This window comes from Magnolia sinica, chromosome 13, assembly GCF_029962835.1.
Source record: "Magnolia sinica isolate HGM2019 chromosome 13, MsV1, whole genome shotgun sequence".
Taxonomy (NCBI): domain Eukaryota; kingdom Viridiplantae; phylum Streptophyta; class Magnoliopsida; order Magnoliales; family Magnoliaceae; genus Magnolia; species Magnolia sinica.
Genome location: NC_080585.1, coordinates 9,942,980 through 9,959,538, shown reverse-complemented (window position 1 = coordinate 9,959,538; position 16,559 = coordinate 9,942,980). Strand labels below are relative to the sequence as shown.

General features: G+C 39.7%; 1 protein-coding gene across 1 annotated transcript; it reads right to left on the bottom strand.

The window, feature by feature from the left end:
* Positions 1–6,487: 6,487 nt before the first annotated feature.
* Positions 6,488–7,842, bottom strand: LOC131224035 (putative GATA transcription factor 22). Its single transcript, XM_058219614.1, has 3 exons — positions 7,570–7,842; positions 7,160–7,450; positions 6,488–7,078 (listed from the first exon to the last, which is right to left on the bottom strand). The coding sequence occupies exons 1-3, from the start codon at positions 7,771–7,773 to the stop codon at positions 6,770–6,772; spliced, it is 804 nt and encodes a 267-aa protein (XP_058075597.1). The 5' UTR covers positions 7,774–7,842; the 3' UTR covers positions 6,488–6,769.
* Positions 7,843–16,559: the final 8,717 nt, after the last annotated feature.

Sequence of the window (16,559 nt, the reverse complement as noted above, 5' to 3'; positions counted from 1 at the left end):
AGGACATTATCATGAGCTCGAACGCATAGTACCTTTTCCCATATATATATAGCCTAAAAGTTTCAATTATAAGAGTTTAATTCCCATTTTCTATTTCACTTGAACCTTTGATCCACATTAGTTTTGGGCTCTCTTAAAATAACATGGACAAATGGTTGGACGGTGTGATAAAACCCATACATTACGTAGCCCCTAGGAGCCCCAGCTTGTCCCAAGCTCACGACAGGTAGGGAAGTACTTAATCTATGTTGTTGAGTATCAAATATTGCATATTTTTCCCTTACTATTCACTGGTTTTGGGAACATGAATATGCTTAATTGATCTATTTTCACATGTTTTCTACTGCGATATGATTTTGAGAGCTAAGTATAAAAGAATGTTTAAAAAAAATATTTATATTCAAATGATTACTAAATGAAGATTCAAAAATTTAAAAGTCATTAATGAAGAATTTACATGCCAAAAATACAAAAAAATCAAGTGAGAAATGAAGAGAAACGAAAATTTGAGGTGAATAAAAGAAATCTTGAAAATTAGCTAGAAAAATCATATTCTAAAATTTCGAATTTAAAAAGAGAAAGTTCTGAAATAATTTCAAAAACAGACTTCAGTCCCACCAAAGTTCAACTTCGGTCCAACCGAAATTACACAGAACAGTCCATCGAGAAAGCGAGATTTTTAGCCTTAATTCGGTTCGATTGAAGCATAACTTTTTGTATAAGATTGAGGCGATTTCAAAGTCGGTCCAAGCAAAGTTTATAAATATGATTTTTTGATGAGTTTTTAAGCACAAATTAGGATTCAAGGAACAAAACAAAGGGTGGAGCAGCCTCCCAAAAGTTATTTCTTCTTCCTTAGTTTTTATGTTTTCTTCTAAGATGTTAGTCTTATTAGGATAATCTCTTAACTAAAGCTAAGAAATGAAGATTGTAGTTAATATCAGTTCTTAATTTGTTGAATTCAATGTTATTATTTTTGAATGATAATTGATTATTGGTTTAGTTTAAATCTATTATTGAAAGTCTTGAAGCTATTTATTTCTGGATTTATTCTGCACTTCGTATATAATGGATACTTCGATTTAGCAACTGTTGAGCCTTGTTTGAGCGAAGGAATTAATCTATATAATTGATTAATCCAACGATGCCTAAGGGTGCATTGGATGCCTTCGAATCCTTGTGATTAATCTCCGAGTGTTTTATTGAAGAATTGTTTAATTGAAATCATATTCATCTTAATATTTGTGACTGATTTACCGCTCCATCATCTAACTGGATAGGTTAAGACTTCGATTTCAGTTGAAGTATTATTGAAGCAGCAAATTGATAATTGAAATTACTACAAGTGAATTCCTTTATGCTTAGTCCTTTTATCTTTGCTTTCCACGTTTTCCTAAAATTGCTTGATTAATCATCTAAAGTTTGATTTAAATTATCACTAGACCGTGTTCCTCATTTCTTGTGGATTCGATATCGGTCTCACCGAGTAATTACTACTTCGCAACCTTGCACTTGGGATTCATGAACACGCATCTTGAAGTAATACCCAAAACGAAGGGAGGGTTCGGCAACATGGAACACCGAGCTCGGTGGATCCGTGACAGTGGTGCCAACGTTGATGTATTTATTTTATATCGAATTTGTCCATCAATTTTTCCAGCTCATTTTAGATAATTAGCCTAAAATTGAAGCACATATAACCTTAATTGGACTATACTATAGGAAATAGTAGTCATTGAATACTAACCATTAAAAATTTTATAGGGTCCACTATAAAAAAAAATTTCTATCCAATTTGTTGATAAGGTTACACAGGCCAAATATCACCTTGATCCAAAGCTTCCGTGAACTTAAGAAAATTTAAATGATGAACATTCAATTATCACCTTTTCCGATGGCATGGTCCACCTGAGATGTAGATCTGCTTCATTTTTGGCCTCATGTCCTGAAATGATCTGAAAAAAATGAATGTATGAGATGGATATTAAAAACATGCATCAAGGTGGGCCCCATATGCACGGATCTACCGAACTTAGTGGTTCGCTGGATCCACCTGAACCGCGTGCAGAGGACTCGGACGAGTGAGATGCCAAGCCACCTCGCGACGCGCGCCCAGGTAGCATGTTTTTGTTAGATCGAGGGCGTTAATCAGATGAACCTCACCGTACGTTAATATGTCGTGACAAAAAATATCAGGCTCTTCTCCTGATGACGTCACCCACTCGTATGCCTGTAAAGTTGATTCTTCTCACAAACATATCAGCGGGCCTGCTGACACCCAAGAACACCGTGACATATGCGTTTTATCCGTACCATCCATCCATTTTTTTCTTATTATTTTAGGTTATAAGCCCAAAAATAAACCAGATCCAAGGTTCAAGTGGACCACACTAGAAGAAGCAGCGGTCATAATTACTCTCATGGTTGAGACCCAGGGGCCAGATGATGCTACCCATGTCTGGTTTACATTGCAGAAAGCTATACTATCATTTCCCCCTCCGTTATAATAAGAAGTTACAACAGATGTTCGAAGGAACGAGGAAGAGATGAGAGCATATCTATTGCCCCGAGGATAAGCTATGATAATTGGATTTTCAAGGAGCTTTAGGTAATAATTTTCTCGCTATTTTCATGGATCCTAATTCGGTAGTGACCCCTCTGTCTCTGGTCGGTGGAAAAGCTCTGTGGGATCCACCATGATATATGTGTTTTATCCATGCCGTTTATCCATTTTCTCAGCTCATTCTAGGGCATGAGCACAAAAATGAGGCAGATCCAAATCACAGGTGTATCACACCGCAGTAAACAGTGGTGATTGAATGCCCACCATTAAAAACTTCTCCAGGCCACAAAAGTTTTGCATCAAGCTGATATGTTTGTTTTCCCTTCGTCTAGGTCCGTCTAACCTAATCAACATGTTAGATGGCAAATAAACATTACATTGGGCCTTAGGAAGCTTTTAATGGTGATAATTCAATCACCATGTGGTGTAGTTCACCTTAGATTTGGATCTAACTCATTTTTGAGTTCATCCTAAAATGAATGCTTAAAATGGATGGACGGAGTGGATAAAACAAATACATTATATGGTGGAGTTTATAGCACCGACTAATGTTGAGATTGTTGTCTAGGCATCTTCCATTTGTATGGAAACAGGGGAGTTGGATAAGCTGAATAGCTTGCTTGATTGATCAAGTGAATTTCTAACTATATAAATTGGCCTTTGGCCAATTTTAGACAGGTTCGATCGATTGTCTTGGAAAGTTCAAGCGATCGGTTATTTTTTAATAATACTTATAAATACTATGGACACTTTTGAGTATGTTCTAGCCCAACATATGGACTAAGAAATAATCACCATAAGACCACCCCTTGAACTTCCCAGATTGTTTGTATTGGTGCAGTGTTAGTTTGAAATGGTCCATGTTTATTTGATGGCTATAATGATCTGATGGGTCTACAAACTCGACAGCTCAAGAGGTTATAAATCAACAGGCAGGACCCACCTGTACTATGAATGAACTGGACTAGAAACATTGGTTTCTCTCCATAGAATTTGAATTATTCATAGCAGGATATAGTCCAAAAGTTATACTACCAAGATAAGTTCTCTTAATTCCTTGATAAATTTCAATAACATGGAAAAAGGGACTTTTCATTGGTAAGGATAAGTAGAGATAACATAGCAAACGGCCAAGATCTACATCTACGTGTGCAAGCAAGATGCAAGCATATGAAATATACATGCTAATACCTGTTAATTGCATGACATATCAAACAAGAAAGAGCTGTTACGATCCAAACATGTTTGACCCATGAGGCCCACACGCAGAGATGGTCCGGTGATTAGAAATGCCCATCTTCTCAAGTCCTGTCTTAGGTGACTATGGTCTGACAGTCACGCTTCAAGATGGTCCTTGCTCCTCAGCTTGACAGTTGAGTGTGAGCCACTGATTTATTTATTTATTTATTTATTTTTAATTTTTTGTTCTACATTCATCTACTACCTCATTTCCTCTACAACTATTACTACCTCATTTACTACCTCATTTCCTCTACAACTATTGTAGAATGAGTTATTTTACAATTTTGTCCGTAGATCATATTCCACCATTGTGTGTGAATTGGAGCCCAAAAATAAGGCTGATCCAAAAATCAAGTGGGCCATACCATGTGAATCATGCATTGGATGGCCTGATATCGGGGTGTCCACTCATCCTAGTGGGGCACATCTTTTGAATGGATTGGATGGCACGTACAAAACAGGGTGGGGCCAAACCACAATCTGGAAGGTTTAAATGGTGAGCATTCCCATCCCAGCTGTTCCCTATGCTATATGATCCACCTTTGTTTTGGAAACGCTTGATTCTTGAGATAGGGGCCGACACCAAAATTGTAATGTAGGCGTTTTCTAAAATAGTTGTTGAGGAACCGGCCTCTTTGTTCATGTATGATCAGAATCATCCATGTAGTATAGCCTCCGGTGTATGGACGGCTGCGATCATCAAACTATCTCATCATAAATACCTTAAGTGTTTGATTGTGGGCCTTGTCTAGGTATGCCCCCTTGGCATTGCCACGTGTCCGGATCTCTCCATCATCTCCAATGGACCCGTGCGAGTACACTAATATCGACATACATGCTCCACAATGCATCTCATAACCACCATGATCCAACTATCTTTAGAAAATAATCCAGCTTCAAAACTCTTGATTAATCATAATCCAGCTTCAAAACTCTTGATTAATCATATGTTGCATATCTTATCTTATCTTATCTTGAAGTAGAATATACAAATCCCTTGAAACATAAACAAAGAACACCTGGGGCTCATTTAGCAACTTGGATTTGAAATCCTGTAGAATGAGGTGGATTTTAATCGATTCCTTTGATTTCATGCTGCCAAACGAGCCAGAGAGAGAGAGAGAGAGAGAGAGAGAGAGAGTGCAATCTAAGATCAAAACAAGAATGACACAAATCATCTAAAACGAGAGTGACCCAAGTTATGTAATCATGCAGCCCTTGATGGGTTTAGGATCTTTATGCATCAAGATGAAAAATACTAAGGACTGTTTGGTAGACAACTAAAAATAGGGAATGTCGACCTATATGATCACAATGGGCCCACACTCAGAATTGTAGAATAAGCTTATTCTACGGTAGTTGTAGAACGGCCTCTTCATCTTATTACACTACATAGTGATAGTTAGAATCATCTTTTTGACATGAATTAAAGTAGCCCATATATAGCATAGCCTCCATAATCGGAGGGTTTGGATCACAAACCATCCTAGCATATATCAGCATAAATACCTTAAGAATTCAAGACTCCCATTTTGGGCCGTGTCTAGGCATGATCACTTGAGAGTGCCATGTGGTCGGATCTCCAAATACCTCCATCATCTCCAATGGGCCGGTGTGAGTACACTAATAGCTATAAAGTGAAAGAAATTTCCTCGATCCGGCGACAGAAATGAAGAAGAAGAAAGATTAAAGGGGAGGGTTAGGTTTCCAACCTGAGCTCTGACATCATGTAAAGTGAAAGAATTTTCCTTGATGATTTTCATTGGAGTAATAGTCCTCTTATAGAAAAGATACAAGCTAATGTAGATAAATACCTAGTCTAAACTGACTACACGATTGTTAAATATAAAACTTAGAATCCAACCAAGAGTAATTAACAAATATGTACAATTTACGATCTAATAATAGCACCTGTCTTTACAAAATAATCCAGCTTCAATCTTCTTCATTAATCATTTGTTGCATATCTCATCTTATCTTGAAGTAGAATATGTAAATCCCTTGAAACATAAACAACAAACACTCGAGATCGAGAGAGAGAGAGAGAGAGAGAGAGAGAGAGAGAGTCAAAACTAGCAATTTTATATGTGTTAGTGTGGTGTAACATCATTAGGCCATCCTGTGGACTACCATATTGTATTCAAGGCTTACCGCGCAACATGATTAGGGAATTTACTGAAGATTAATCTATCTCCTTCCCCAAATCATGCAAAAAGAGTGACCCAAATCATGTATTAAAGTAGATGCAATTACAATACAAAAATGAGAGAGAGAGAGAGAGAGAGAGAGAGAGAGAGAGAGAGAGAGAGAGAAGCAATTACTGGGTTTGAAGAGTTTATGGGGTTGGTTGATCAGAATGAAAAATGCAAGGACTTGTTTGGTAGACACCTAAAAAGTAAGTTCATCCCATTTTAGTTGATCGTGTTTATTTACTAGAGATCAGGTATCTTTTTAGTAAGGATCTCTAATTCATAATTATGATTTACCAAAACGAGATGGGCGCATTATTCGGTATCTGCCAAACAGACCCTTAATGGGTTTTGTTTCGGGAGAATCATAGAATGAATATTCCATAATGGATTTAGGGAGTGCATGCTACATATGCAAATGAAAAATCCATAGTGAGCTTTGTGAGAGAGAGAGAGAGAGAGAGAGAGAGAGAGAGAGAGAGAGAGAGAGAGATCCACTAGCATATGTTATCAGTAATTTCATTACCAACTCTTTATAAAAACAACAATCGGAGGGAGATCCACTAGCTAGCAGCTGTGATCAGTAATTTCATTACCAACCTCTTTATAAAAACAACGGAATCACTACAAACTGAAAAGATCACCAGAACAACTTATTGCTGTTATTCTCTGATACCATCACATCTTTAATTCTCTCTCTCTCATAAACATACTCTCCACACCAGCTAGAAGAAAAAGATCCTGGAAACAAAAAGAAAAGAGAAGAAATAAAAATTCAACCGTGAACCAGGCCGCAAGACAGCGCCATCAACAAGATTGCCGCATCCTTCTCGTCTTGCGGGAACACTCGGTGAAACGCCGAATTCTTACTCAAACTTATCGTGAATTCTTCAAATCGAATCTCCCATGATCGAGGTGCTGTGATTTTGCACCGCTTCTTGTGTTGGTTGGTGTGATTGCAGTTTAATCGCTTCTCTTTTGACACTTTATTACTAGATGTAGAAGAAGCGATTATACCACTGCTTGCAGCCGCCATTGCCCGTCTCGCCTTCCTTTGTCGAATTCCACAGGCATTGCAAAGAGACTGCACCAATGAAGTAGTTGTTGGAAATGGAGAGATTCCATTGAATAAGAGAAGGAGAAATCAAGATAGGGTGAGAATTACCTTCGGACCGCGCGGCCCGCTCCTCCATAGAGGCGTCTTGGTTGTGTTGCAATCTGAGCAGACTCTAATTGTGGTGGCGTTGTTATTGTTGTTCTCATCATCCAATGGCTGAGATTTCTCTGGGGTCTGATCAGAATTCATCATTTTCCTCATAAACCTCATCTTTGAAGACATCCACTTAACTGGCCCATTGTTACACTGATCTCGATCTTGATCGGCTTGCTTAGGGATAGAATGGTTGAAGCTGTGATGATTGTCATTGTCATCAACAATCTGAAACCGTCCATCAGCCTACAATCATAAACATGAGATTGTGTCATAAGAAAACCAAAGGTGCTACTACATGTAATTAACAAGCTTTGAACAGATATTCTTTTCAAGTTGAATTCCTAGTGCCCACTTGTTCTTACCTCATTTTCTTGATGTTTTTTATGCTGTTGCAGTGTTTGATCTCCGTCATGATCTCCCTTCTCTTGTCCTTGTGTTGGATTGAAGAAGACGGGGCATGAAGATGATGAAACTTGGGATGTTTGGATGAAAAAAACATGATTGTCATCTTCGTTGCCCTCTCCAACAGGCAAAGGAGATGCGGAGGTGAGATAAGTTGGAGTCATGGAGAGAGAGAGAGAGAGAGAGAGAGAGAGAGAGAGAGAGAGAGAGAGATCGAGTAGTCTTGCTCAATGGGGAGAGAATCGGGGAGGGGAGAGAGATTGAGTAGTCTTACTCAATGGGGGGAGAATTGGGAGGTGAAAAAGGCTAAAAGGGCCTGATGCATGGTGGGGCCGCGAATTTCCTTCTAGTTACATGTCCCATGCAACAACGATAAGCTCTTATACACTGAAATGATGGTGTAACATCCACTCCATTCATTAGCTGCGCCGGATCATGTTACAACGTGAGCGAAATCAGGCAAATACAAAACGTAAGTGGGCCACACCACTGGAAATAGGGAGATGGGGATGCCCACCATTGAAACTTAATTTCTTGGGGCCCACAGAATTTTGGATCAACACAGAAGTTTTGGATCGATCAGGTTGATATTTGTGCTCTATCCATCTTAATAGGACTCACCTCATGAACGTCTTGGATCTCATATAAACTTCACGGTGGGCCCCAGGAAGGCTTCAATGGTGGGATCCAACTCTACTTTTTCATGTGGTGTCGCCCACTTTCATCTTGAATCTGCCTTATTTTTGTCCTAAATTTCTGACATAAGCCAGTGCAACTGATGGAGGGGGTGGATGTTACATAGACATCACAGTGGGCCCCATAAAACATTTTGCTGCACCGTAGGAATTATACTCCAATGCATGGTGAGGTAAATATCAGTCAGGGGGAAAGAAATGGAGAGGCTGAAAAGGTGGTCACGTGACTAGAAAATGCAAAAGAGGGCCAAACACTAACGGTTAAAAGACAGATAAAAGGAGTAACGTAGAATGCTACTACACATCCTAAAATGACAAAACCCTATCAGTAATTTTCACCAGTTTCACCCCAATAAATGGTTTTTTTTTTTTGTTTTTTTTTTGTTTGTTTGTTACGTTTTGTGCAGGTTGGAGAGATGGATTGGATTTTATGGCAGAATATCCCTATGATTAATCTGACTGAGTATGATCTTCCATGCTCCCGCACCCATTTACAAGTGGCAGGCATGTTACCCAATCTAAGCTGTCCAAATGGTGGGCCCACTTAGCTCATTATTACATATCCTATTTCTCAATCTGTTTAAAGTGGGACCCACTACTTGGACGGTTTGGATCGTAGCACATGTGTGCCATGTGTAAGTGTGCATGGCATGAATGGTCATACTCTTCAGAGGTAACGGATAACTCCTCCCACCTTAGCAATGCCAAAAAGAAAGCATTTAATGCTTATGCAGACAAGCAACAAGGACAGCCCACACAGTCTCCTTTTGTATCCTGAGAAAATCTTTGATGCTCTGGCAGAGAGTGATCGTTCATGCGCATGCACTTGGAATCTGTACACGTAAGCTGTTTAAATCATGTGATCACTTTGATGGGTCATAAACGAAAAGTAATAGTAAACAGATTACTCAAATGGCCAATCGTTGAAATCTAACCCACATTTGAAATGAAAAATAACGGACCGTCTAAGCTCAACAAACAAATGTGCATTAATCCAATGATAATTCAGTCAAACTCATTTTGGATAATAAACCATCCACAGTGGGACCCATTTTCAAGTTCCCCAGTGCTTGTGAAAATTCTAACTACATGCGCATGAACCATCAAACTCTGCCAAAGTATCAAAATACCCGAGGTCGTTTTTTATTTTTTATTTTCTTTTACCTTCACTGACTTTCCTTCCTATCTTGCCACACAGATTTTTAGCCTCCCACCTGCACTTTTTGTCATTTGGTAAAAGAGAAACTTTGATACTCTAGCAGAGTGTGATGAATGATAAACAAGTAGTAAGAAATTACTCAGAAATTGCTTCCATGATATATAAATTACGCAGAATAAACCATCTAAATTATGAGTATTAATTTATATGTATGATAAACCAAAACTTACTCTTATTTGATAACAAAAATATTAGATTTCTGAACATTTATTGGATGGATAGAAATAAAAAGAATCCAATGAGTTTATCTCAAAAGACAAATGGCCACAAATAAGAGGTTAGAATTGGAAAATCAAAATGATATTTATATTGTTACTTTAATAGAGTTCCACAATTTATACGGTTTAATTGGGTTAATTAATAGCACATATAACATTGGTAAGTGCCTGTGCATGAAACATTACATGCAGCCAGAGTATCAAATAATTCCCCTTTGTCAGAAAAAACATGTCAGCTCACCCTCAGAGTGAGGTTCCTGTCATGGTAGGGTCAAGTTCGGGTGCCTTTGGGAACTAAACCAGCCTGGGCGGCTAAGTCAACTCAGATGAGCCAGGAATCCATGCTTCTTCCCTGAAGTCTTTGTTTAGAGGTCTTTGAGATGCTGTAAGTTTTCAAGTTATAAGTGACTTGCAACCTAGCATGTAAGTCACTTCTTAAGTACTAAACTTACTGGCTTTCAAAAATGATTCTCAAGTACTTTTTTATTGTTCAAGGTAATTCGATTGGGCCATGGAATTAAATGGCATTGAATTGTATTAGATGGGATTAAGACCATTGTTGCATAATGATTGCATGTCCAGAAATGTTGTGTTATTTTAGCTATCTAATCCTATGTTTGAGATAAAATTCTTCCTATGTGAAAACGCTAGATTAAACAAAATCTTATTTGGTGGACCATGGAATTGTAATCAATGAACCAAATTCACAATGAATGTCATTTTATTTTATTTTTTATTATTCAATATGACTGAAGGAATTGTACAAACTGAATACATTTCGAGCTAGACCTCCAAAACAATGAATGTCATTCACTTGTAAACATAATAGAATGTCATGTGTAAAGGATATATATGGATGGACGGCATAGATAAATGCATGCATTAATGTGGGGCCCACATGCGTAGTGGATTTCAAAATCCATGAAAATCCCGCATGGGATCAGTACCAAATACAATTCTATAGGACCAATGCACTTTCATCCCACATAATCCCAACTTTTCCCATCCTCCCTAAATATTGGATGGAATTTGCATGGGATCAAATGCAATTCTATCACACCTAATGGCATCTAATACCATGCACCAAACGCCCCCTTAAGGCCTATTTGGATGGTCGAGTTCCACGATGGGCTGTATATTCGAAATGATTATCTGGAACGATCAAAATTATATTGGTAACGAGCTACTAATACAAACATCTATAGCATTCGAATCTGTTGAAATTATATTGTAAAGAACGTCCAAATGAGAACCACCCCTTGTCTATCCAGATTCATCATGGGAATGTTCGGAAGTGTCTTGTCGAGGGCATGCACTCCCAACGTGTTGACAATAGTTATTGCATTCTAAGCTTCCGTCTCTTCACTTAAGACCCGCTTGGCCTGGCAGATTGGAAGGGATTGGAAGTTAAATCCCAAGATTGGCCGGGCGTGCCAAATAGACTGGGTGATATGATCCCGGGATATAGCAATCCCATGGATGTTAAGACAATCCACTGACAACACCATCAATATTACCTTTAAATCCCATCCAATCCACCCTAATCGATCCGTTCAAATTTGCCTGGGACGTGTTTGGTTCGAGGGATTGAAAGGGATGGGAAGGTTTAATCCCGGGATTGGCCAGGCGTGCCAAACAAGCTTGATATAGCAATCCCATGGATCTTGAGACAATCCACTAACAACACCATCCTTACCTTGAAATCCATGCCATCCACCCTAATACCTTTCAATCCCTTCCAATCCACCCGGCCAAGCGGGCCCTTAGGGTCTTGAAAGATTTTTAGGTGTTGGCAGGCTAGGGAAGACAACGTAATATTTTTCCATGTCAACTGTAGAAAACTACGTACATGTTTAGATTATGATATCATAGTGTATGTATTTGATCTCAAACATGGGTATTATGCATGTCCATAAGATCGAAATTATCGGCTTATAATTGACAAGGATCATAGTCATCAGGTGTAGGCCGGTTAAATCATGTACAAAGTTTGTGGAAAGAATGAAAATCAAAATGCACAAATTCAATTAATTTCGAGCGAACCTTTGATCAGTCTTGATTGATTAAAGGCTCTTCGCTCGATCGATTGAAAGTGTGCAAAAATATTCATCAACATTTTTTTTTATAAATTGAACTTCAGTTTGATTGATAGTGTCCAGAAACGATACAATGAATATGGACACTATCAAAAGATAGAAGTTCCATATTTTGGGCTTTGATTGATAATCAGAGAGCGCTGGAGAAGATGCAGATACCAGTTCTAGAGAATCGACCTGCATTTTTTTCACAAGCCACTGATTGAAGACCAGGATCTTCTAATATGTGAACAAAGCTTGATCTTTTAGAGATGGCTTCATAGGTCCAAAATACTTGGGTGTGCTTTATATGATATTTTATCACTAATGGACAGTTGATAGCTGTCTTGCAACTGGATTTGAGTCGCACCAAGTCGCATTGAATCGGCCAACTTAAACATATGACTTGACGAGTCTTGTTGAGTCTTGAGCGAGTCAGCTTGGAGTCTACCAGGCACATTCGAGTCGAGCCGACGAGTTTTAGAACTATGATTATGAGTCAAGTACCACATTGCCTAGGCCTCAAAAAGCAGCACTCAATAACAAACAGAACCCACATGGGTCAACCATTGCTTGGTAGAACCCAAATGGGCCGAGGTCTGGCATTTTTGGTGGCGCAAAAATATGAACCCAATTGGGTTTGACAATTTTTTATTTCTTGATAAAATTAACGGTGTGGATCTACCTAACTGTCCCCCCTGTGATTGCACCACTCGGATTTACATCACATGTGAATGGTCTTTTCCCTTTATATATACTCCTTCCAAGCTTTGGAAATAGGAAGACCCAACCCAACCCAAGCCTAACAAGCAACTATACCGACTCTCCAATTTTTATCCTAGGGTGTGTTTGGCTGCACCAAATTTTACAAAATATCATAAGATCTTGTACCAAATTACACTGATTTATCATGAAATATCATGATTTTGGTGCATCCAATTACACCCTAATCTAATACAAAAATGCATGCAAATGTAGGAGAGATTCTGTATATACACCTCCAACCGCCCAATAGATGAAGAAAACCCATTACATCTTTCAAGATGGAATTCGTGTATCTGCTTTCTATTTGCACACATGGTCTTCCTTATCCAACTGATCGATAGATAATATCCGCCCATCAGAAAAATAAATTGAATGTAATTTTTAAGATGGGGGACAGGGCTACGTACATGGCCTGTGAATCACACCCGTGTGTATGTTCCCCTGAATAGAGAGCCCGTGAAAGGGACACTTTCATGAATTTATCTCATAAGCAACCAATAATGTGAAGTGAGTCCAAATGACCGTAGTTGTCAAAACGGTCCATCCAAATCACAGGGTTATGGATTTAAGCTACAGGACAGTTGTGTCTGAGATGTCAAAAGGCCCCATCTCTTTGCTTGATGCAACTTGTGAGTATGGACATGCCAGAAAAAAGGTATTTCAGGCTTGTGGACCCCACATGCACGTACCCAAAGTTCGGCCGGCCACACGCAATATATTTAACGTGGACTGCTAGGAACGTTGATTTGGTTAGGCTGGAGAAATACCGACTTTGGTGAGGTCGTGACAGTGGGGCCCACTTTGATGTGTTTGTTGTATATCCATGCCGTCCGTTCGTTTTCACTGATTGTTTTAGGGCGTGGGAACAAAAATGGAGTAGATGTAATTCTCAGGTGTGCCACGCCAGAGGAAACGGAGGTGATTGAATGCCTACTATTAAAAAAGTTTTGGACCAAGATGATATGTGTTTCCCTTCATTCAGGTCTGTGTGACGTTATCAACAAATTGGATGGAAAATATACATTATAGTGGGCCCTGAGGATTTTTTAATGGTGATCGTTCATCAACCACTGTTTCAAATGGTGTGGTCCACCTGAGATTTGGATCTGCTTTATTTTTTGATTATGCACTAAAACTATCTAAAAAAAAATAGATGAACGGAATGGATATACGACACATGTGTCAAGGTGGACCCTACTGTCACCGCCTCACCGAAGTCGGTGTTTGCCCGGCCTCACCGATTCCGCCTTCGACTGTTAGCTTAGCGGGTTATTTTTAAATCATCCGTAATTTAACGTTGCTACGACGTGGATTTTTCGGAACCGATTGCGTCTTTTTTTGTTTTCTGTTAGCTTGTTAGTACACCCACTGTCATATCACACTTCACTGTTAGCCACCCCCACTAGGGAATCGATGCCAAGGCCTCGGTGTTGAAGCCAGGTATCTTTCACTCATTCTAACACTTGAGCTATGGATGTGGGTGTGAAACGGATTGCGTCTGGCCCCATGTACGAGAATCTGTCCAGGGAGGGCTATGTGAGATCCACCTTGATGTATAAGTTCTATCCACGCCGTCCATTTATTTTTCCAGATCATTTTATGATATGTGCCAGAAATGAAGTAGATACAAAGTTTAATTGAACCACACCAAAGGAAGCTGCGGTTATAGTGACACCCACGGTTGAAACTTTCCTAGTGGGAACCAAGATGTTTATTTTCCATCCAATCTGTTAATAAGGTCATATGTTTCTGGATAAATTGAAAAAACAAATATTATCTTGATCCAAAGCTTATGTGGCTCCCAAGAAATTTTTAACGGTGTGAATTTAATCCCCACTGTGTGGTTCACTTGAGAATTAGATCTGAGTCATTTTTCCTTTACCTTCTAAAATAATCTGTAAAAAATGGATGAACGGCGTGGATGAAACTCATACATCCTGGTTGGCCCTACATAGCCCTGCCATGACGGAACATGGTCCAGCGGGGAAGGACGCAATCCGCTTCTGGATTTTTCTGGTTGGTCAGAAAAGCAATAAACCTATTAAAAAATCAGAGACCATCGATCCAGCCAAATAGAGCCTCAGATGAGTGATCACCACCGTTTGATCTTGACAAGGGATGTTTGCACGAACATGGTTTTTTTTTTTTTTTCCCGCCTCGTCATCTTCAAGGTGAGAACTAACTTATGCACGGGTTGTATTGTCTTCCAACGTGGCAGATGTGTACATGCTTGTGAGGCTAGCAACGAATACAACGCCTGCAACAAAAGCACTGACTTGTTGCAAGTCATCCAAGGCATATATGCATGACATTTGAGACAATCGAAGCTTGAAATGGAACTAATCTGATTATCTTTAATAATCTGACTTCAACCCATTTAAGTTGGATGGCTGAACACTCTCCTTCCAACTGTTCATTTGTTGGGCACCAATTGTTGGGGTCCACCGTGGTGTGTGTATGGAATCCACTCCGTCCATCAGGTGCACCATGTGAAATCATGCCTTAGAACCTCTAAAATCACGTGCTTTGGCCCACCTCACTTTTGGAGTGTCCTGATTTTGGGTGTCCATCATCCTGGTGGGGTAATCTGATGAACAGATTAGATCACATATACAAAATACAATGGGCCTCACACACAATCTGGAAGGTTTTAATGTTGGGCATCCCCATCCCAACTGTTCATGTGGTGTGACCCACCTGTGATTAGGATTGACCTGAATGTTGGGATGCGTGATGAACTTGAAAGGGCTCATCAGATAAATGGAGTGGATGTGAGCCCTGCGTCACGGTGGACCCCAGACAAAACATCTAGGACCCGTTTGGCCGGGCAGATTGGATGGGATTGAAAGGGATTGGAAGATAGATCCTGGAATTGGCCAGGTGTGCCAAACAGACACGGGATCATGATGGGATATAGCAATCCCATGGATCTTAAGACAATCCACTGACATCACCATCATTACCTTTAAATCCCATCTAATCCACCCAAATCCCTTCGGGCCCATTTGGCCAGGTGGATTGAAGGGGATTGAATGGTATTAACGGGATTAGCCGAGCGTGCCAAACAGACCCGATATAGCAATCCCGGGACAGGGATTTAGCAATATCATAGATCTTGCACCAATCCACTTACGCAGCTATCATTATCTTAATCCACTCTAATACCATCCAATCCCATCCAATCTGCCGGGCCAAACAGGCCCCTGTAGAATAAGCTTATCATCCTATGTACAAACATTGTATTGCATAGGTGGTCTGTGGGCAAAAGCGAATGATTAGTTGATATCGTATTCGTACTCCGCAGGTTGTTCTACATTAGGAATTTTAAATCGTACTAACGTGAGAGTATGGTGGATCATACACACGCACAAATCCACCGTACACATGTCGTGCACTTACTACAGATCATCCAAATAGTGAGACCGGTGTGGATGGACCATGTCGAAAATCACACTGATTGGATGATCCAAACCAATTTGGTGGGTGTTTGTTTGATGGACGGTCAAAATAAAAATGGCCCAAGATACAAATTCAACGGTGAAAACGGGTCGCTCCATAGACCACTCGAGCATATCACTTCTTAGATAAGAAGAATGCAAGGCATACGTGTGTGAGACCAAGCCTTCCATCAGGTGGGCCACACCTGCTTAAAATAGGGATTCTCCGGTCTTCAAGTGAGCCACAAAGTACAAAACAAACGGAGAGCTGAAACAACCTTTTCTTCACATCTATTTCATTACCGCGTGGCTCACCTGACGAATACACAGCTCTTTTTTTTTCTTTTTTTTTTTTTTAACACACGCACACACACCACACACTCAAGCCGTAGTGGTATTTCACCGCCTATGGGTACTTGAACCCTTGAGGCGGTGTTGAAACTCCTGAGAGTCTATCACCGGAGCAAGAACAAGGACCCGACGAATACACAGCCTGTATTTAAGCTAGAAGACGCAAATAGTGTGGCCCACCTGATGGAAA

Bases quoted from the DNA above. Each gene is read 5' to 3' on its own strand.
- LOC131224035 (XM_058219614.1), bottom strand. From the start codon at position 7,773: ATGACTCCAACTTATCTCACCTCCGCATCTCCTTTGCCTGTTGGAGAG. The intron at 7,451-7,569 runs GTAAGAACAAGT...TTATGATTGTAG, and splicing joins AAAAACATCAAGAAAATGAG to GCTGATGGACGGTTTCAGAT. The intron at 7,079-7,159 runs GTAATTCTCACC...TCATTGGTGCAG, and splicing joins GCGGGCCGCGCGGTCCGAAG to TCTCTTTGCAATGCCTGTGG.